Source organism: Hevea brasiliensis, chromosome 4, assembly GCF_030052815.1.
Source record: "Hevea brasiliensis isolate MT/VB/25A 57/8 chromosome 4, ASM3005281v1, whole genome shotgun sequence".
Lineage (NCBI taxonomy): Eukaryota > Viridiplantae > Streptophyta > Magnoliopsida > Malpighiales > Euphorbiaceae > Hevea > Hevea brasiliensis.
This window is the reverse complement of record NC_079496.1, coordinates 114195847-114217888: the sequence shown is the minus strand read 5'-3', so window position 1 is coordinate 114217888 and position 22042 is coordinate 114195847. Positions and strand designations below refer to the sequence as shown.

General features: G+C 34.8%; 2 protein-coding genes across 2 annotated transcripts; both read right to left on the bottom strand.

Moving 5' to 3' along the window:
- Positions 1 to 1991: 1991 nt before the first annotated feature.
- Positions 1992 to 6287, bottom strand: LOC110653973 (ARF guanine-nucleotide exchange factor GNL2). The gene is made up of 2 exons (XM_058144784.1): positions 5223 to 6287; positions 1992 to 5142 (listed from the first exon to the last, which is right to left on the bottom strand). The coding sequence occupies exons 1-2, from the start codon at positions 6269 to 6271 to the stop codon at positions 2052 to 2054; spliced, it is 4140 nt and encodes a 1379-aa protein (XP_058000767.1). The 5' UTR covers positions 6272 to 6287; the 3' UTR covers positions 1992 to 2051.
- Positions 6288 to 8934: 2647 nt separating this feature from the next.
- On the bottom strand, positions 8935 to 20450 carry LOC110654086 (DNA mismatch repair protein MSH7). Its single transcript, XM_058146040.1, has 17 exons — positions 20011 to 20450; positions 19048 to 19543; positions 18491 to 18586; positions 18296 to 18351; positions 17746 to 17812; positions 16577 to 16672; positions 15865 to 15996; positions 15736 to 15769; positions 15609 to 15656; positions 14681 to 14880; positions 14433 to 14559; positions 14038 to 14318; positions 13083 to 13277; positions 11919 to 12332; positions 11697 to 11793; positions 10751 to 10878; positions 8935 to 9484 (listed from the first exon to the last, which is right to left on the bottom strand). Exons 1-17 carry the CDS (start codon positions 20346 to 20348, stop codon positions 9008 to 9010), a joined length of 3282 nt encoding a protein of 1093 aa, XP_058002023.1. The 5' UTR covers positions 20349 to 20450; the 3' UTR covers positions 8935 to 9007.
- Between the last annotated feature and the right edge of the window lie 1592 nt (positions 20451 to 22042).

The following is a 22042-nucleotide window of genomic DNA, read 5'->3' as shown; positions in this document are numbered from 1 at the left end:
AATAAATTTTAATTATATAAACAGTAAAATAATAAAATAAAATTTTTAATTATTTTTTTCAACAACATCTAAAATAATACTTTTATTTAAAAAAATAATTTTAAACCTTAAAACAGAATACCAGACAAGGCACTAAGCACCATTGTACCAGAGAACCTTACAAGGCTGTCGGCTCGTCGGAGATGGGTGGATATTGGTAATTCCAAGAATTTTCTGGCCCCGGCAATTAAAGCTACAGTTAAAAGCAGCGGCAGCAGCAATTGCTTTACCATGTAAAACATAAAGAACTGTTTGCAAATCATGTATTTTAGATAAATAATACAATCACTAAAATCATCACAACAAGAAAAAAAATTTGACAATTACTACTACTAAACGAAGTCAAGTGTTAGTTATTCATTTCGCGCGTAAAAAGCTTCTTTGTTTCGTAAAAAATAATTTTTTAAAAATATATATATTTTTTATTTTTTAATATTTGAGTACTTTGAGTTATAGAAAATATTTTTATACTTAATGGGAAAATTAAAATGAAAGTTATTTTTCAAATTTTCGTAATTTTATTAGAATATAAAAATATTTATGTATATATGATATCAACACTTATTATTAATTTAATATTACAATTAAAAAATAAAAAATATTTTCTAAGAAAATAATTTTGTTTAAAAATATATTTTATATATAAATTATTTTATATAAATAAAATTTTAAATTTTTTTATATTTTCTCTCTTGATTGGCATTTTTAAATTCAAAATTATTGTTCAGTTTGTTTGTGAAGAAAGTTTCAAGTCTAGATAATGTGTGTTGTTCCAATTTACTCTCCCAAAATTTTCCAAAATTTTCTTGTATTTTTTTAACAATCAAACATAGATTTTTTTTTCAATTGCATTTGTTGGTTCTTGGATTGTATTGAATTTTCTAATTTTATATTTGTTGATATTAATATAAAATTAAATAAAGAATTAAAATTAAAAGAGCGGAGACAAGAGAGAATGAGAAAGAGTTAAAAGGGAAAGAATGAAGAGAAAGCATAGTGGAAAGTATAAATATAAAGAATATACGTTACTCTCTTTATTTTTTTTAAAGATTAACCTTTTTTATTACAGCACTCATCAATCTTTTCCTCCTTTGTCATTTCTTACCCTTCTATTATTTACCATTTTCTCATTCCATTCATCCAAACAGAGCCTACCTCTTACAAACCTTAAAAATCATGGTTTCCCTTCTATGTTAGTTGTTTTTTGTGATGGCAAGATAATTGGTGTGCCCACTTTTGTCATGAGTGGCATTTTTGTAACAGATTTTGAAGGTGAATTCTTGCCATTCCAATGTTTAGAACCTTGGTAAGATCTGAGCATCATACAAGTGTTATATCGAAAAAGGAATTTCTCCACCCTTTTTTCTAACTGGAGAGTTATATCCTTGGAAGCCCAAGGTTTTATTAATGTGATGGACATGGTGGTTTTCTATTGGTATCCATCATCTTCTTTTGGTTGGAGTTTCGACAACATGGTCTTCCTCAAGCTAATGCACCCTTCGTATTGTATTCGTCTTGAATTCATCTCTTTAAGGTGTATCCTCTTGTCAACAGCTGAAGTAGCATTCTACTGAATTGTGAAAATAAATTTGTCTTCTTACTCCTATCACTGGATGCACCACCCTATCCTGCAAGCCCTGGGATACCCAAAGTCCTTGTATCTTCTAAAGTTGTGTGGAGAAAAGCTAAGTCCAAGCATACTACTTTTCAGTTCTCATCAATGGCTTCCTCACTTCTTCACTTCTCCTAAAGAATACTTTCCATTGAGGAAATGGAAATGATTTGCATGGAAAAGTTTTGCTCTAATTGAATGAGCCTTAAATTTAAGCGTGTTTTGGAATTAGCTTTTACTGCACAGAAGCCTGTTGTGAAAATCAGTTTGTATATTTACCAAAGTGAACGATTATAACACATAAATTTTGCAAGGAAAAAACATAAATAATCAATCCAACTACTCTTTTGCTATTTCTCACGTAACATTTTAACATTATCAACTGCCCTTTCATGTTCTTTTAAATTTCTAAATCAGGAAACAGTTCCTCCTTTAGAGAAGGAGCTATCCATTGTATCTGAATGTAGGTAATGTCCCATAAATCATCGTCTTCCTTGGGCACTAAAATCTCTTCTTCCTTCATCTTCGTAATAATCTTTCTTAGTAGGTCAGGTACTACTTCTTGCAATTTTGTTTCCCCATAATCACCCAAATCAGCCTTCATACATGTATCCATTCTTCTTAATACTCCTAGCCAGAATGTTCTAAACCCAGGACTCATTGTTATTGGCTTCAGGAACTGCAAGTACACACTTGTCAGGAGTTCCATTGCAAGCTTCAAAGTCCCTTCCATACTTCTCATCTCTTTTTCTGCATTGTCACGCCTTGAATACTCTACCATCTTTTCATGCAAGTCATCAACCATTGCAAATATCACTAAGTTAAAACAGTTGATACAGTTGAGAGGTGAGAAATCAAGTTCTTCAGCCAAAGAAAAGCTTTTCTGCAGAGATAAGATTGTATGGTTTCTTATCTCTTCTCTTCGTGCCAAGCTAGTTTTTCTAAATGCCTCTCCTAGTTTAATGAATAAATTCATAGCAAAGTTGGGAGTAGTAAAACCTTTGGAGCTATCATCCATTGAGGAATTACTTGTACTGCTTGCAATGCTAAAATTGCTCCCTGAGTCTGAGTAGTCTTTGCACCATTGGGTCAGTAAATTCACAGAATCTGATAGAATGTCTAAGATCTTCAGATTCTTCTCTAATGGACTGTTCTTGAGTGCAACAAAACCAAACGCACAATCAACACAATAGGCATAGTTTATCCGCGAAACGTAGGTTGCATCAGACATCAGTGTGATAAAAGTGTTGACACCTAGTTCATATGTTTCTGGGTGTCTACCAGTGACAGACAACAGATGAAGAGATGATTTCCAACCAAGAATGGTTTGTAAATTTGCAGGGTATTCTGTGAGAATCTTGCTAACAGACTTTATTATGAACTCGCAACACGTGTCGAGAATTTCTTTATCAAGTTTCCACATTAAATTTATGGATTTGAAAATGCTCTCTTCTGGGAGTCTTTCAGCTCGGGGGGAAGAAAGAAGCCTGACACAAATCTTGAAAAGGCCTACAATGGCCTTTTCAGCAAATGGGATTGGTGAAAATAGAGGAAGCTGAGCAACTCCCAGTAGATTCTCATGGAAGGAAGGCCAAAGATTATGTAATCTATTAATGTTGACAAAAGAAATGGCAACGATCAAATCCCAGCAGAACCCTACTGTCTCTTCCTCTTCTATTGGAGTGCTGAATTTTTGGCCTTTTCCACCAGCTGCAAATATCAAAGAACGCCCAAGATTCAGCATTGCATCATCAGGTAAGTTACAACTATTGTTGAAGATGCTGCCAATTCGACATTGTTTAATGATCTTCAGGTTCTGCTCAAATTCACTCATCCCGAGAGATATTGAATCTTCCATGCTCTCTAGTGTTAGGAAATGTGAGAAACGACTAACCATGCCAGAACTCCGACGACAACCGAATTTAGGATCATAAGAGGGTGATATACCTGATTCGTTTCTCTTGTGTCTTAGGCCATCAGATGAGGTAGAAGTTTCATCAAATTCAATCACAGATTGAGGAAGAAGCTTAAGCCTTTTGAGTTTCAATAAGCAATCCACAACGTTCCTCCAACCCCCTCTAATCGAGTATCCAAAGTTGTTGGCAATAGTGAAAACTGCAAGAGTAGCCATTCTTGGCTTCAAATCATTACTAAAAGCAAATAATGTTTCTTCTGCAGAGGCATATGGATTTAGTAATGTGGTGAATTTAGAGAAAGAAGCGAGGAGCTCATCAAGGATATCTTCCAGATCGTACTGAGCCACTCTGGCTACAGAAATCAATCCTCCGATGCATTCATGCAACATTTCATCATCATCAGCATGCTCAAAAAAGGAAGAAATTGCTGCAACTGATGGACCAGCTATGCATGCAAACATATCTCTCCCTAGCCGGCGATCAAAATCACACAGGATTAATGGATGGATAACTTTGGATCGATTCATTAGCTCAATCCAACTACCTGGGTTCATCTCCACTGGACCAGATTGACCAAAAAGTGTGATTGCATTAGTTGCAATTGAATGAAAAAGCTCAGAGAGATACTCTCTAGGAAGATCTTGCCCTGCATTTATTGCTCTATTGTTCCTGATGAACTCATCCTCTGTCATCTTTTTCTTGACTTGAGGATTGTGTTGATCGGTATTGAGCATAATAAGAGAGTAGCAAAGAATGAAAACTGCATCCTTAGTAGCAAAAGTATCAGAAGATTGTTGATCATAAAACCTCTCGGAGAATGCTTCAAGGATGCGCTGAATCTTTTGGGACTCCCCTGGCAATCTGAAGGTTGCAAGATAAGTACGAAGAGCAGTATCAAGAATCATGCCAGAAAATTTGAAAGTTTCTGTGAATTCCTTAAGAACCTGCATGTGAAACTCATCAGGATCACCTAGATAATCGCCAATAATGCTTTTATCTAGTCCTGGTGTATAGCGAAAGAAGACAGCAAAGGCTTTTGGATCTGCTGGATCAGAAACCAATTGACAAATCTTTAGATACTCTAAACCTTTCTTTTCATCTCGATTGAAATGGTCCCCTGCAATCAATATTTTCTTTTTTTGTGCTTTTCTGAATCTTAAATATTCCACCCAAGTATCTAATTCTTCATTAGGCTTTTCTTCCCAGAATGGTCTATACTCAGTAATTTCAACAGGGTATGGTCCAGAAGGGCTTGAATCATCTTCATTGTCGACATTATCTGCAATGTTGTGAATTGTGATTAGCAACCCTTCAAAAGCTTGAACTTGCATAGAGCTCAAAGGGCTAGACCCTGGAAAGGAGAGCTTGCAAAGCAATTTCCCAATTTCCTCAAATATATTTCGACAAATGGGATCACAGTCATAGTTCACATACATTTCAACAATGAAACTTGGTTGTCTAACAAAATTTATAATTCCTTCAAGTGCAACTTCTTGAAGTTGATATGAACTTCCTGTGGCTGCAGCTTTCAACAGTACAAACTCGAAAAATGCTTCTAGTTGAACACGAATGAACCTGCACAAGAATGCATCCACAACTGTAATTTGCAGATTTCAAAAAAGTGAAGCAAACTTAGCAATTCAATCTAGATTAACCTTCGAAGAGAGTGATAGATACTCAAAACAGTACTGCAAATCATAGATAGCATAAGCGGACTTGAAGAAACTCCATAATGAATCAAATGATGAAACAAGTCATCTTGGATCATTCTCAAAAGCTTTGGATGCTTCCCAATGGTATCTCCACTCAACTCTACAGCAGAATTTATCAAAATCAATCCGAAAATTTGAACATTCTCATCAATTGTACGAGATGAGACCCCGTCGACCTCTACAACTTCTTCCACGTTAAGCAAAGAGCACAAGAAGTGAAAAATATCAACCACACAACGAACTCCATATCCCGAATCCATATTGCTGTCAATGTCAATATCCTCCGTATCAGACTCAGACTCCTCGCCAAGTTTCACCTCTACATCTTGCAATCTCGCAAAGATAACCTCTATCATTTCCCTCATTGCATACCTTGCACCACGTTGAAGCAAATCAGCTCTATTTGCGGATTTTTGGACAACATGAAAACATGTATTAACAATGGTGCAAACAGCATGATCTGCGAGCAAGATTGACGCCTTGTGTTTGATGGTAGCTGTTAAAGCCTGTAGAATTCTCATCATGATTGCATCTTCAGTGACAGGGTCTGTTCTCTCCAGGCGACAACTTGTAATCCCTGTCACGATGGAGTTAATAGCTTCTTTGGCTCCGGGGGTCTTTTCATCGAAGATATGGAGCTTGAGAATCTTTGAAATGGCTGAGAGAGCAACGTTCGTAGCCATGGCAGGGATGTCATCACTTTGTATCACATCAAGAAACGGGGAGATATAAACTGAAGGATCTATTGTCCTCCATTCTTGCTGAGGATTGAAGATGAGAGCTCGTAGGGATTTCAAAGATTGGAGAATGCTAATGTCGAAGCTATCTTCATGGGGAAGCATGGAACCTGTGGAACCTTGTGGCCGTCTAATCACAGCAAGGACAGCACTAAGTTCAGTGTTTAACATGCAAGAGAGGCTTAACTCTTTTCTTCTCTTTTTCTCTTTCCATGAGTAGAACTTGTATTCTTCCTCTTCTGCTACTTTCTCCATTTCTTTTTTATCAGGACTAATGTGAATATTAAAGAAAAAAAAGATTAGGTAGGGAATGGAAGTTAAACAAGAGCTTCCTATAGATTTTTAGAGGTTATGCTTTCAACCACTGAAGCGGCCTCTCTAAAGAATGATAAAATTACCAGAACAACTTTTCCCAACCCACAAGTGTGAGATGCTTTTTGTAAAGGAAAAAACTAAAAGGGAGATTACACAAGACAATTTCAAATATAGAAACACCATTAATATTATGTAAGAGCTAAGGAAAGAAGTGTAGGAAAAGAATCCATTAGCTGTTGAGTTTCAATAGGGAGAGAAATCGAGAAATAATTTAATAAAGGAAAAGTTGATATGGAGAGTGAACAAGATCAAAGAAAAAGATGCCGTATTATTTGCTAAATAAGTGGTTAATTTTGATTTTTCTTTAATTTATTTTAATAAATTTTTGTGGTTGAGGATGAATAGTTGAAAATTTCTACCATTTTTCTCCTGATTTTACTGATTTCATTTGAGAAATCTCCTGAGGAATGATAAATATTTTACTATTTCTACGATTTGATGAGTAATTTCATTTAAAGTGAAAATAAAATGCATTATTTTTAATCCACCAGTAACAGACATCATTTTTTTTAAATAGAATTTATAATTGAAACACAAGGAAGGATCTAAGGTAGGGCAATGGGGCACTTGCCTCTATTGCCCCCAATTTTTTTTTTCTTTTCCAAGAGGTACAATGCATTAATCAACTTGAATTGGGCAAAGAAGATATTACATAGTTAAACTGAGTCAAAGGATCAACATAGAAAGAATCATCTGTTAAACATTTCGTAGCTAGGCAATGTGCTACAGAATTTCTCATCCTACTGAAATGAACAAAGTTTACCATCTCAAAATCTTGCTTAAACGAATGGTATCAACAATAATTCCTTGAATGCAGTGATGGCAGCAAGAGCCTCTACACAGGTTGATAACAGAGAGCACATCACCTTCAATAATGATGCTTTGAAGGTTCATGCTATTTGCTAATACAGCCGCCTCTCTACATGCAATAGCCTCTATAACCAGAGGATCTGAGATGCCCTAAATCCTCTTGCAATTCTATCCCAGTGGCCTACCACCTGAATCTCTGGCAAGAACAGCCACTACACCAGCATTTTTACCCTGAGAGACTGCTCCATCAAAATTAATTTTCATGATTCCTTACCGGGGTGGGGGGTTGGGGGGAGGGCCGGTGTGGGGTGGGGTGGGGTTGGGGTGACCAAAGTTATGGATGCTGATGGATTTTCATTTGAGGAAATGACATGGAGACTGGATTAGAATTTAAGTCATCAAAATCCGCAAGCATTGAACAAACCACTCGATGAGGATCTAAATTCTCATTTTGGAAGAGACACTGGTTCCTGCTCTTCCAAAGGTTCCACAAAAGGAACATCATCAGTATCAATGTTCCCTGATCATGCTAATTATCCTTGACAGCTGAATGTAACTGAATCCAATAGTTTGCCATCGAAGAACCCTTGATGAAGGAAGAACGCAGCATAACAGGGGACAAAAGCCTACATTGCATTGCTCTTGGGCATTTGAAAAACAAGTGCTCATGAGCTTCACAATCACCACAAAATTTGCACTCTCGAGACATGAGGCAAGATCTTGTTAATCTGTTCATTTGTCGACAACCTCTCCTTTAACAACTTCCACATAAAAATAGCAATCATCGGTAGAAGTTTAAGTTCCAAAGACCTTTCCAAAGTTGAGCATTGAAGAGTGCAGAGGCTGGGCCTGGTGCAGGGAGACTACTAATACCATTTTCTTGACGTTTCTTACATGCAAGAATATAACCAGACTTAACAGAATAATTACCAAATTTTGAAAAGTGCCAAATCAAGGAATCTTCTCCTCTTTAAAAATTGATGGGAATGGACATGATATTATCAACTTCCTCTTCAAAAACTGCTTTAAGTTTATCTACATTCCAAGGAGCCAAATGCTCATCAATGAGTTGGACTACCCAAACAATAGATTCATCAGCATTACTTCGGCAATGAAGGAAATGAGTTTGGGATCCATTTTTCCATCTTATGTAATAGATTTTCCATCATTCAAACTCCATTTAATCCCTTCTTCCAGTAACTATCAGCCCCACATGATATTCTACCAACCCCAAGATTGTTGAGAACCTTGTCAAGCTTATAAAAAAAATGAGAAGGGAAAATATTTACCCTTGAAAAACCTTGCTATAAGAGACTGAGATTGAGAGAGGATCCGCCATCCTTGTTTAGTTAAGAGAGTCCAGTTGAACATCTCCAACTCTTTAAAGCCCAATCCTCCTTGAAACTTTGGAAAGCATGTGCCCTCATAATATTTTTTTCTATTTAATATAATCTATTTACAGTACACACAAAAATGTAAAGAAAATGTATTGACAAACAGATGTTATATATTTTAAATGAGTTATCAAATATATTTATGAATTAAATATTTATGTATTAGTATAATTGAATAAATAATAAATCAACTTTTATATTATTAAACTAATACCTTAATAATAAAATGTTTATCTCATAATATAAGAGTTCAATGTTTAAACTCTAATAGCCTTATTCCCTTCCAAAAAATTTCAACTGATTCATATAATCGATGAGCAAGTACTTTTAATCACTAAATGCAGAGCGAACTGACCTCTTCTCTCAAATTAGCAACTTTTGAGGTAATATGTACATGAAACCCTTACTCTTTTCATTTACACGGTTGGTATGAGCTCTTTACTTCATGCCACAAGCAAAACAACGTGTCATAAACATCATCGTTGTCAAAATTACAATCTCCAATTTGTGAGACGTTTAGTAAAGTCTTCAGCCAATCTTCATGGAGAGTTGAGAACTCTGATCTCTGTTCACTTGAATTGAAACTTTCTCCAATTGATTTTTTCATCACTTGGCCAGCCTTTGAAGCAGCATCCACCACCATTTCAGGGATTCCAGCCATAATAGCCACTTGTAATCCATAACTCTCAGGGCATGCTCCAGAGGCAAGCCGATATAGAAAAACCAGATCCTGGTCACCTTCGGAATAGTTTTCTGATTTTGACTTAACAGCACAGGCCATGTGTTGCAGTGTGACATGTGGATGAGACGCAAATTCCTTTGTGAGAGGATGATAGTGTGTTGCAAAAAGCAATCGGCAATTTACTTTCTCAACAAGATGACGGAACACCTGGACAAATATTTGGTGACCCTTTTTAACTGCTAATGAAATCAAGCGATCTACTGTAGTGACAAGAAGCAGATAAATTTGTTTCGAAATCCAATGTATACTACTATAATCAAGCCCATAAATAAGAGTAAATAAAATAATATTATTAAATGGAAATGTGAAAGAAATGCTTAAAGAAATTTCTTGATGATGTATGGATTTGGAAGCTTTCTAGAATGTGGCAAAATGCATAAATCTGCAGCAATTTATACCTTAGGGACCACTCATGCTTGGAGACCAATTATTTTATGGGTATATAAAGGGTCATTTGCATGGCTGGGAGGCAGAAAGGCTCATGATCAAGTGGAGCAAGTGAGGGTGAGTGTTCAATGTTGCTGCGCCTAAGCTTAGAGAGAGGCGTGTATGAATGTAGTTGAGGTCAAGCTTCTCTAAGTTTCACTGTGTGAGTGCTAGAAAAAGCACTAGTCTAACAGGGTAAACACCGTTGAGTGCATTGGGTTAAAAGGTTTGTGACAGTGATTAGTGGTCATAATATCTTTTGTTTTAATGGTGGATTTATTTATAATGTAAATTGCCGAACCACTTTAAATTTTATGTTTTTAAATTTTGTGAGATTATTTTCATAGCAAACACATAGAGGTCGTTATTTCAACCAAAAAAACAAAAAACACAGAGGTAGTTAATAATATATAGGATATAAGACCAATTCACTCAATCTGCTTATATGCTGCTCGAAAAGCTACCAATCCTTGTGGATGATGCTTATGCATTTGCAATTGTCAAAGCGTGCTATGTGTTATGACTTTCAATGAAACAATATGTAATGACATCATTAATTACTGCTCTGAAATAAATCACAGCTATGTCAGCAACAGAGAGACTATGATGATCAACAGTACGTGCATGGCCAAAAAATGAACCAATGATCAAATCTGCATGCAAATGTTTTGTCTCACACTATAAAACACATTGTTTATGGGGTAAACGTTTAGGTACATGTTTACTGCCTTTATCTAGTAGACAGTATATGGTTGCACTTTATGTACATTGTTTATGGGGTAAACGTTTAGGTACATGTTTACTGCCTTTATCTAGTAGACAGTTTATGGTTGCACTTTATGTACATGTTATTTACCTGCCTATGTAAACTAGGATATCCAAAAAAGTATGACATGACAAGAAAGATAAAAAGAAAAGCAAAGGGATGAGATGCAATGCTGATTCAGTTCAGTGATGATAGGTAAGTAACAAAGACAGAAATCTCACTGCATATGCAATGGCATATCCATCAAAAGTGCTTGTTCCTCGACCTAGTTCATCAAGAAGAACAAGAGAATCTTGTGTGGCATTTTGAAGAACGGACGCTGTTTCTGTGCACTCAATGAAGAATGTACCTGCAAAAGTAAATGTGTTTCCAGTCAAATTATAAAACTTGAAAAGCCTAGATGCGTGATCATACTCATTTATGCAACTGCCTGCGTCATGTGCACGTGTTTTTAAAATTCTCAGCTTCAATCTATGAAAGAGAACCGTCTGCATTAAGAGATGAATTCCAAATGATTTGCCAAGGCAATGCAACCATGCCTCATTTCAGCAATGACCATGTTTTTCATTACTACAGTGAAATGATTGTGGTCATAAATCAAGGAATTCCTTTTAAAGGATATTATGCCACATGTAAATTTGATCTCTCTATTTTATTGATCAATATGAAATTTTATAATCATAGGATGCCAATTTATAATTCTTGATAAGATACAAGTTGGAAGGAAAAGATCCAATACACCTCAATGCTATCACCATCACCAATACAAACATAACCACCATGTATAACACCAACTCCAATCTCATAGTCACCACTCCAAGCAGCCAAAAGCATGATTAAAATAGCATTCAACGACTGCAGCACATGATTATATGCAATAAATAACAAGCTAATAAAATCAAATGAGCATAAGTAATAAACAGTAAAATGGACCTAAGAAAACAAAGTTTGCTGCAAAATCAATTTGGGATCACTAAAAGAGAAGCAAACTATAAAAATAAAAAATAAACATCAACATGTTAGAATGTACTCTTGCAATGTGATATGAGAAAGATTGAAGGAGAAAACAAAACCCAAACACAAAATTTGCACAGAAAAGCCATGGATCACCAAAAGAGAAGCGGGCATCTAGTGAGACCAGGTAACTGCTAACTTTCTAGAACTTACTCTCGCCAGTCATAATTCGATCAGTGGCACCAAGCCGTGTGAAGATGACATCAACAACTGAGAGAACACACTTCTCACCAGGCACAAAACAGCCAAGCTGCAAATTAACACAGAATAAAAACAGTAGGGATAAAAATTGATGAAAAAAGTTCAAATGATCCAAGGCTCAAAGTAATTATTTTCTACTATGTTTAAATCCAAGTTATAAATAGCAAGACAAACCTGAGCCAGTATAACGGCCAGACATGTGGCACGCAAAAGGGTTGATTTTCCACCCATATTTGGTCCAGTCAGCAGTAAAGTGCAAGGATGGTAGCCACCTGAATCCTCACCTAGGTGCAAGTCATTTGGGACAGGCAGTCCTCCATTCTCTCCAAGAGCAAATGGATGCCACAGACCTTTAATTTTAAGTACAGGTCCTCTGGTTTCTTGGGTAAAGGCAGCAGTTTTTGATTCAGGCAAAATAACAGGCCTGGACATAGATCCAGATGACATGCTTGCAGTGATCGCAAAAGATCTTAGAACATCGATACAATTGATAGCATGGATCATTTCAGACCATTGCGCAGATTTCTCAATAAATAATTCAATCAGCACAGATAGTGTTTCAGCCTCTGACTCTGTTACATCATGGTTCTGGTATCAAATGCCACGTCAGTAATGAGACAGAAGCAGGTAGAAAAGGTACTAAAAGCATTATCCGTCCCAAGTAAGATAAGAAGTTTCATCACTTCATGTCATGATAGTCTTCAAAATTGAAAAGAATATATTGTTTAACAATATGAAGAAGTCCATTCAAGAGAGAGAGAGAGAAGTCATTTTGAAAAGAAAGACAATCCCAAACAAAGTGCTATTTGACCTAGATTTCTACCAAAGGCATCTTAAAAACAATGGAAGATGCCACTGGAAAGGAACTTTCAGCTTTGACAAAAGAAAGCAGCATTAGCACGCCACAATAAATATAAAAATATATAGATCAGACTTCATATCATTGCCACTTTTGTTTGACCTTTGCCCCACTGTTTTTGTTTGTGGGTCACAACTCACAAATAGAGGCCTGTTTTCTTATCAGGCACTTTCAAGAATCAACTAACTTACTATTGTGAATTAAGGGAGTTATGACAAATTGGTAACAGCCTGATGATACCAAACCTAACTAAAGTGGGAGTATAGTTGCAAACTGGACTGGATACTGAAGCTGGATTCCTAGTCACCGAAAACCACCTATTACTGTTAAATCCTAATAAATGCAGAATGTAGCACTTAAAATGGACCGTTACTAGTACATGACAATGCATGTATTTCAGTCAAAGATATTAAAAAAAAAAAAAAGAAGCATTGGGGGAACGGGCGCCTTAGGGGGGTAGAGAGCAGAAAGAACCAGACCTGGTAATTAGGGAACTCACTATCCACAGCTGCTTCAAATTGGGCAAGGAATTTGCCGAGCCCAGCACTTCCACTTAGCTCAGGAAGTGTAAAATTTTTTGATAATAATGACATTATTTTGCCTTCCTCCTCTAAGAGCAATAATAAATCCATTCCAATTCGAAGTCCTTTCACCAAAGACCCGAACACTTTCACCTATCCAATACTAAAAAAGTTACAAATTTTGAATAATCTAAATAGAAGAAACACTTTCAATTTCTTTTTCTATTACAAAATGTATAATTGCAATAGAAAGAAACACTTCTGATTATTGCACTGAGTAGTTTCAATAAGGAGAGTGCTTGAACCCCAAAAGAGTCATTCAAACATCTAAACAAATATAAAAAATAAAGTGAAAGAGGAAGAAATAATTGATTAGGAAAATAGAAAATCTAATAATAAAAATCAGACTCATTTCTACATTTTCAATCATACAATTTATTTAGATCACCATAATAAGGGCTCATTATGTACCTACTACAAGAGAATGAAAGCAAGCATGTTTTGCTGATGGTACAATTCCTGAAATTCTCACTAGTGATAACTTATTGAAATGCACTTTATGACTTCTGATATCATATTAGAAATATAATTTTCAAGTAAATAGCAATGCAGTGATACCTAAGTACAAACTTTCATACTGCACTTCCATAGAAGGAGGGAAACTAACTAAAGACCTAGTTAATCATCATGTTCTAAGACATAGAATGATATTCTTAACACTTTAGTGAAAAAAATAATAAGAAGAAATAAAAATAAAAGTTAAAGAGGGAAAGTTATTGAACTAACCAAATGCATGGTTTTTAAAAACAATAAAGACAAATATCTAACAGAGTAACAGTGAATGACATTTCACACGTATCCTCTGAAAACACACTCAACATGAAAAGACTTGATGTGATAGAAGGCAACTTACTCGCTGTTTCAACACTTTCTTGCCAATTAAGGGGAGTACTACAAGAGAAGCTGATGCCTGAAAACTTGCCTTGACTCGTCCAAGCATCCTTTCTATATCTGGAAGCTTGCGTAGATATTGTGCAACAACTAACATAATTTCTGAATTTGCCATTAGATCCTCGACTACATTAAGCCTATTATTAATGCCTTCAACACATTTCAGTGGATGGCAGATCCACTTCCTTAAAAGCCGCTTACCAGATGACGTCACACAGTTATCAAGATATTTAAACAATGTACCTGAAAATTGATGCAGAGTAAAACTTTTTGAAATTTAATTAAAAGCCTGAAAGAAGATACGAAGATATGAGGACTCCACTGTTGTGATGGAGATGAACAGGTAAGAATACTTGCCCGATAAACCACCATCAGCATTATTATTGAAAATTTCAAGATTAATCAGAGTCTGTCCATCCATTCTGAGGCAACCTTTATAAACCTGGTAGGGAAAAATATCTCCATTCCGCAAAACATCGTCTAACTGTTTAGAACCAACACCACAATCATCATGAACTATACATATTTAGGCCATCTCAGAAACTACAAGAGGGAGAAGTGAGGAAAAGGGAGAAGAGGTGGGAGGAGACCATGGACAAGCTTACCATCAACCTGGACAGATGATCAATAAGTCCACCAAGAGCACATAGGGCTGTATCATGGTTCATTACACTGTCAAGTGCATTATTCCATGGGTTAGAAGACCCTCTAAGGTAACCCTTGGACTGAATCAAATTTCTAACTTCAGAAGCATCCAGGAAATCACTGGTGGGTGGAACTGGTGTCAACTGCAGTGTTGTTGAACCTGAAGGGAAAAAAAAAATATCAATGCAATAATTGGTGGAAAAGAAAATACTTTTACTAGCAAGCACAGTTAGACATCACATACTAGGTATCATAACATATTACAGATGATATGGGTTACACAGGTTACTCTAATTTTTTACTCAGTGTCTCAGTCAAACTCTGATGGGAGCAGATGAAGGCAAACAGTGACACCCACTTGCTAAGCATGAAAATTAAGTGCTTAATGCAAGTTCAAATATTATCCACCGGGAAAGCCCAGAATTGCATAAAATAAGACTGCATTTGCCAGTTTTACAAGACCAGAAAAGCCAAAAAGTACCTCACAATTTTATTACACATTTTTTGGCATGATTTTCTCAAACAAATGACATTAAAAATAGCAAAATGATTTATACTAAATACGGATGCTAAGAAAGAACCTGAAATCTTGGTACTGCACCGTACAAATAATAATTAAATATGTTCTTCTAAAAAGAAGTTAAAGAAGTAATACACCCTTCAAGGCAAGCTACAGAGTCTTTCCTTTTGATTGAGAAGTAAAAAATCATAAATAAATCTCCTTTAGTCCTTACTGAATAAATAGAACTGAAGACATGTTTTCCAGCCAAAAAAAAAAATACTATGCATATACACTTAAGAAATTGTTTTGTGCACTTTTATACTGCAAAATTCTTCATTTCACCCATAAACACATACCTGGCATCTAAATCATTTATCTAAACTCACCAGTTAATGAGTATTTTCTGAGAGCTTTCTGTGCTTCTTTGGACATGCCTGTAACATAGAAATCCGGAAGCTTGAAACAAACTGAAAATTTTACCATATACAAAAGAAAATAATGTATATATTTTACCTCTGCTTTCATATATAACTTCCCTAGGTGACACCTACAACCAAATTCCAATGAGAAATAATTTAATTTATTTTAATATTACATAATACAGCTAGGCATTTACATAAGCAAGAAAATTAAAAAGCATACCTGCATCAATAATGCCCCCAAAGCAGCAAAGGAAGTATCATCGTTGACAGAACCAACCCAAAATCGTAAAGCAGCACAATCAACAAAAGCAAATCCATAAACAGTTGCCCCATTATCCAGCCCATAATTTCCCTAAAGACAATATCCAAAGGGAAAAAAACATATTAGACAGCTTGACAAATTTTGAGTAAATATGGCAATAAACAGAATAAAATCTGCATATGAAGCAGCAATAGCATTGATTTTCCAATAAGGAAAATTTTGAGCAGAATAATAAAATACCTGGGAGCAAACATTAAAGTCAACTACTCTCTCATTGTCACATATAATATGCAAAGAAATGTAACTAAAACTTTGAAGATAATGATAAAGAAGAAAAACCATCTCATCATAGTTCAGGAGCTACCCTTGATAGCTAAATGTTAAGGAACAAATGACAAGAAGGAAGTTATTCAAAAAAAAAAAAAAAAAAACTCTTCTAAAGTTACATGATGATGTCACAGAATAAAGTTGCATTGATGGAAGTCTAATGATTTTGAAATTGTAGATAAGCAAAATGCAATAACTCAAGAGCACATGAGAAGAGGTAGATGGATAATGTGCTTGCCAAAAACTATAAGTATCATGCACACAACTGCATGGTTGAATTCACTACAAGAAATAATATATTGCACTAGTGTTTCGAAATTAATTAAAATGAAATCTTGCAGACCTCTTTTATAGCAAGAAGATGAACTGCATCAGGCCCAATGTTACCATCTGTTAATGTAGATGGTGTCACAACTTGAACTAATTTTCTTGGAATTACCTGAAACCAAACGCTAATGTTGCTTTTTTGCCAAAAATTAAATAAATAAATAATGGTTGCTAGGCAGTTACACAAGCAAAGAAATGACACAGTAAATAATCATAACATAAACAAATGAATATGAAATAGAAAACCAACAAGAAAGAATAATTTGGGAATTATATTGAGAATTCAAGGAACCTCAAAAAGAAAAAAGAGAAAACCAATAAACAATAGCATGTTACAGTGATGTAGAACAAATAAAAAGGAATAAAGAACTAGGAGAAATTAAGGATCAATCATTGAAAGAGAGAACTAATTCTCATGATATTATTGATATCATAAAAATTGTCATAACAAAACTTATCTAATAACAATAGAAATCCTAGGTCTTATTTATAGAATTAGAAATCTCATTCACGTTAGGATTTTAGAACCCTAATTCAATACTAATTAGGAATACTAATTAAACCAAAATAAACTAGGAAATAATAAAATTCTTAAATAATAGACCTAATAAGAATAAAATTCCTAAATAATAAAACTCTTAAATTTCCTAATTTTTCAATGAGAATAATTCCCAAATTCTATCTTCCCATACTGCATTATACAGTCTACAACTCCAGTATTGCAACAAAAAGGCTGAAGTTAACATGTGCATATTGTATTGAAAAAGAATTTGAAACATTAAAATTGAACGGAAAAGCTAAATAAAGAACAAGAAGTCTGATCATCTTTCCCACCATCCTGTAACAATTTCAGCCTTAAAGACGTATGAAGATCAAAATGAATGAGAAATTAAGATGAAATCCTTAACTTAAAATTATCACAGGGATATAATAGATAACACAAAATTTTATGTAGTTATCATTTTCTGCTTTTTTTTTTTTTTTTCGTTTCCTCCTTATTTTCAATTTTTCAGTGGACATGCCTTAAGAGTGGAGTGTTCCCATACAACTATTTGTAGCCAAAATGATGTTATAGTTAAGAACACAAGCACAAAAGAAATCTTTGCTGTCAATCATTGAGAGACAAATAGAAGGGAAAAAAAATTCATCAGACTTTTCTTTACTAAAGCAGTATGAGAAACTTACAGAATTTGCACCCCTAGCTTTTGCTTGATCAGATGTTTCCAACTGCTCTATTCGTCCAACTTTATATCTTGGTAAAAGAAATAGAAACAATATGTGAAGTGCATTGCAATTGGTTTGAACCAGAAGAAAAAAAAAAGGACAGATAAACATGTAAACAAATAAGTCTCATCCAACTACTACTAGGAGATGGGCAACTGAATGCGATCTCATCTCTTTGCTCAATTTAGGGCCAACAAAAGAAAATCATAATAGAGCAAGTTGATATATTTTCTTTCCTATTTCTTTTGTGCATCTTTTCTTACATATGAAACAACAAATTTTTCCCACGAAACAAAGCCAATAAAGCACATGCTTACTCTTAGTTTCATACTTCAGTATATTTCAACCAGATTAATGCATTTTGGAGACACATGTGAAAAGATTTTTAAGTACATCATGCAGGCACAATCAGTTGTTCCACTTGACAGCACAGTTAAAGCATGTGGAGACAGAAAAGGAGCCAAGGAGGAAAAAGACATTTCATGTTTAAGCTAAAGGTCACTGTTCCTACCCACGAGCAACCAGCTTTTCAACAGCATCATCAATCCCACTTTCAGATATACCAACCTGATCACAAACAATGAAATTATTATGCAGATAAGGCAGAAAAACATGGTATAGAGGGCACACAAAAACAGGTTGGAAAAGAAATTTTGACAAAAAAAGTTATAGGAAAACAAATTTTCATCTAGAAATAAAAAATCACCTGCCGACACTTCCCCACACCACTTAATGTCATTTTCCAATCCAGCTCCTTGTGGCCAATTTCAGCATCCAGTTCATAAAGTTCATAGAATTTTCCCTACATTTGATAGTAAGTCATAGCAAAACATAAATAAAATTCTGAAACCCAGAGATGCAAGTTAAAAAGGAAATATGTTGGTCCATCATTCTCAATAAAGCCAGATATTTTTCAGTCTAGAGATAAATCTCCCTTAACAGAAATGAATGCAAGTATCATTACCAAAAACCCAAATTAGAATAAACTGAAGCATGACAAGCCAGCATGGACCATATGTGTTGGCCCCAAAGTAGCAATATATCTTTTTCCTATTTTGGACTGTTTTGTTTATGATACACATGACATGATACATGATTTATATCAGAGATCAGACTAATAAAATTCCTAAAGGCAATAAACATAATTTTTTAAGAAAATGACAAATAGTGATCATGGCATGCTCTAAAGAATAATATAATTCAACAAATTGAAATAAGTATGTTTACAAAAAAATTTCAAAAATGGAACCAGCATTAACTGACCACTTTAAAGAAAAGAACAACATCCATGTACTGAGATTTGACACTCCAATATTGTTTTTGAGATGCTGACATTTTCTTTAATGCATCAGCTGGTATATATAGTGTCTTTTTGTCATAGAGAGGATCACTGGGCCTTCTCCCATTGGCATCCCTAATTCGCAGAGGGTCAAGCCACTCAAATTTGGTAGTTAAATCAGATATTCCATCATGGTTCTTGCTTGGGGATGTTGAATCAAGAAGAAGTTTCACTCTCTTGCCAGCATTTAACAAGGAAAGACCATTCTTCCCATCAAACTTAGAACCATCCTCTTGAATTCGCTTCAAACGAGGAACTAGAGGTAGCACACCCGGTGTCTCTGGCTCAGGAACATCACCATTGCTTCTGACAAGTACTATGCCTCCATTATCAACTGCCCCATTGGAGCTGAAAGCATTGTCCTTTTCAGAATGTTGAGGAGCTGCTTCTTCTTTGGTGAGTCCTTCTGGATCAGTAAAACTACCAGAAACAAGCAAATATCAATGGAATTGCAATTAGCCTGGATCCTACAACATTTCCTTTGACTATAGACAAATGCCAAGTAATCAAGTAGGCTATTACAGAAAGCAGAAGCTAATAACATATAAATACATCAGTAGTGTACTGGAACATATGCTTGCCAATATTTATTTATACACACACGCACACACATACCCATTAAATACAAGGTAACATCACATATTATTAACTGGTAACAATTATTACTTTCAAAATCTGGGAGTTAAATGAGACTCAAGTGTAAAATTTGATGAGGAAAGCAACGAGTACAAACTAATCTTACCACATTAAGAATCATTCATAGTAACCAATGAGCTAAGTGGAACTGAAATCATTTCTAGGGTTGTGAGTTCTCAGAGTTAGGTACCCGGTCACAGCAAAAAAATAGACCATAAATTCAAAAATCATTGGAAAAGAAAGGAAGATACCTCTCCAGAGGCTTTTCTTTGTGATCGACCTTCACGAACTTATGCATAATGCTCGAGAAAAGTGAAGAACCACCGCTGCTCTCATTCTGCTTGAAGCTCCCGGGGAGAATCTGACGTGGCACCTTCTCTGGTGGGGTATCGGTTCCCCTAATTTCCAGAGACGAGTCCAGTGAACCATGACTATGAATCTCAGGTTCACTCGAAGAGGTGACCTCTTGTTTCTGCTGCTTTGCCAGGAAATGAAGTTTCTGCCCGTTAATAGTGTCTCCGGCGCCGGAGCTCTGATTGGCCGGCGAGGGTTTTTGGAAGAATGATAGGATCGATTTCTGTCGCTGCATTTTCTAAATTCCACGAGAGAGATAGTGCGGGTACGATTCGGGTAATATGGAAAAAAGAAAATTAGCGAAATATTGGCGCCAAATTGTTGCCCTGGCGCCCTGTTTGGGAAATGTTTTAGAGGGAAAGGGAAATAAAGGATGAAAAATAAAGATTTTTTTTTAAATAAAAATAAAGAATTATTTTTCTTTTGTTTGAATATAAGCAAAATTAATGGGATATAGATAAAAATAAGCTTTTTTTTTTTGAAAAAGAAAAAAAATATATATAATAAATTTATAATTTTATTCTATATATTTTCAAAAATAACTTTGAAAAATGGGTAATTTGTAATTATTCATTCTATATATTTATTTTATATCCTCCCCTTAATTCCTCTCCCTTTCCAAATAAGAGAAAACCTCAATCATCTTTTATGTTTGATTCCCCCGTTATTTTTCTTTCCCTCAAATTTTCATTGGCGAATGGTGCTCAATGTGTATGTCAACTCATTATACTAATACTTCCAAAAAATATATATTTTCTAGAAAGAGAAATTATAAAATAAATAATTTGAAATGTAATCAATAAAATAATAACTTGGTAATTTATTTTTAAATTTTAAAAAAGAATAATATCAATAAAATAATTTAAAATATAATAAATTAAATAAAAAATTAGCAAATTTATTATATTTAACTAGTAAAATATAACTTACCAAGTTTTACTTAACTAAGTTACTTCATTTACATAAATGAAAGTAGAATATTCTATTTTACTAATAGTTGATTTAATAATGCAAAGACCCTTATTTTGTGATGAATATGTGCATTGAGGCCGTGGGAAACCCGATGATGAAAAATTATATGACTGTAAGATGTAATTGGAGGCATGGAGCTGAATTATTAATTCCGTGGCATGATCTTGAAAAAAATAGAAATAATAATAAAATTTTGGGAAAATTAATTTAATTAAATTTAAATAAAATTTTATTTTATTTAAATTTAATATGGGTAGTTCTTAAATGGATCTAATTAAGTTTAATTGGGCTCTATGGGCCTAAGAAAGCCTAGTTAGGAATTTTAAATGGGACCCATTTAATTATTTTCTAAAAATTAAAATAACAAAATATCTCTCCCCTCCTTGACCCCACTCTCTTCCTCACTCCCTATTGGTGCCTTCCATTTTTTCCTGTCTTCCTATTGGTTGAAACACCTCACCCATATCCCAGTCTTATTTGAATTCTGCAATCGCAGTTGTTTAAGTCATCTAAACTTTATCACCATAAGACTCCAAATCCTACCACACCTCTTCCTCATTCCCTATTGGTGCCTTCCATTTTTTTCTGTCTTCCTATTGGTTGAAACACCTCACCCATATCCCAGTCTTATTCAAATTCTGCAATTGTAGTTGTTTAAGTCATCTAAACTTTATCATCCTAAGACTCCAAATCCCATCACACCTCTCTCCCAAAACCCTATAAATACCCTACTAGAGAAGAGAAGAAGGGGAAGAGGGGAGGAAAGAGGAAGAGAAAATTCAGAGCTATAAGAAATTTAGAGATATTCAAGACTCTTTGAGTTCTTCCTTATTTTTTCTTTTCTTCAAGAAGATTTTCATACAAGATTTCTAGAAGGTCAGTTTTTATTGTTTTCTTTTCAAGATCTATGTCACACAATATTTTAATTCTATGCTCTTTGTCTTCAATTTATTTTAT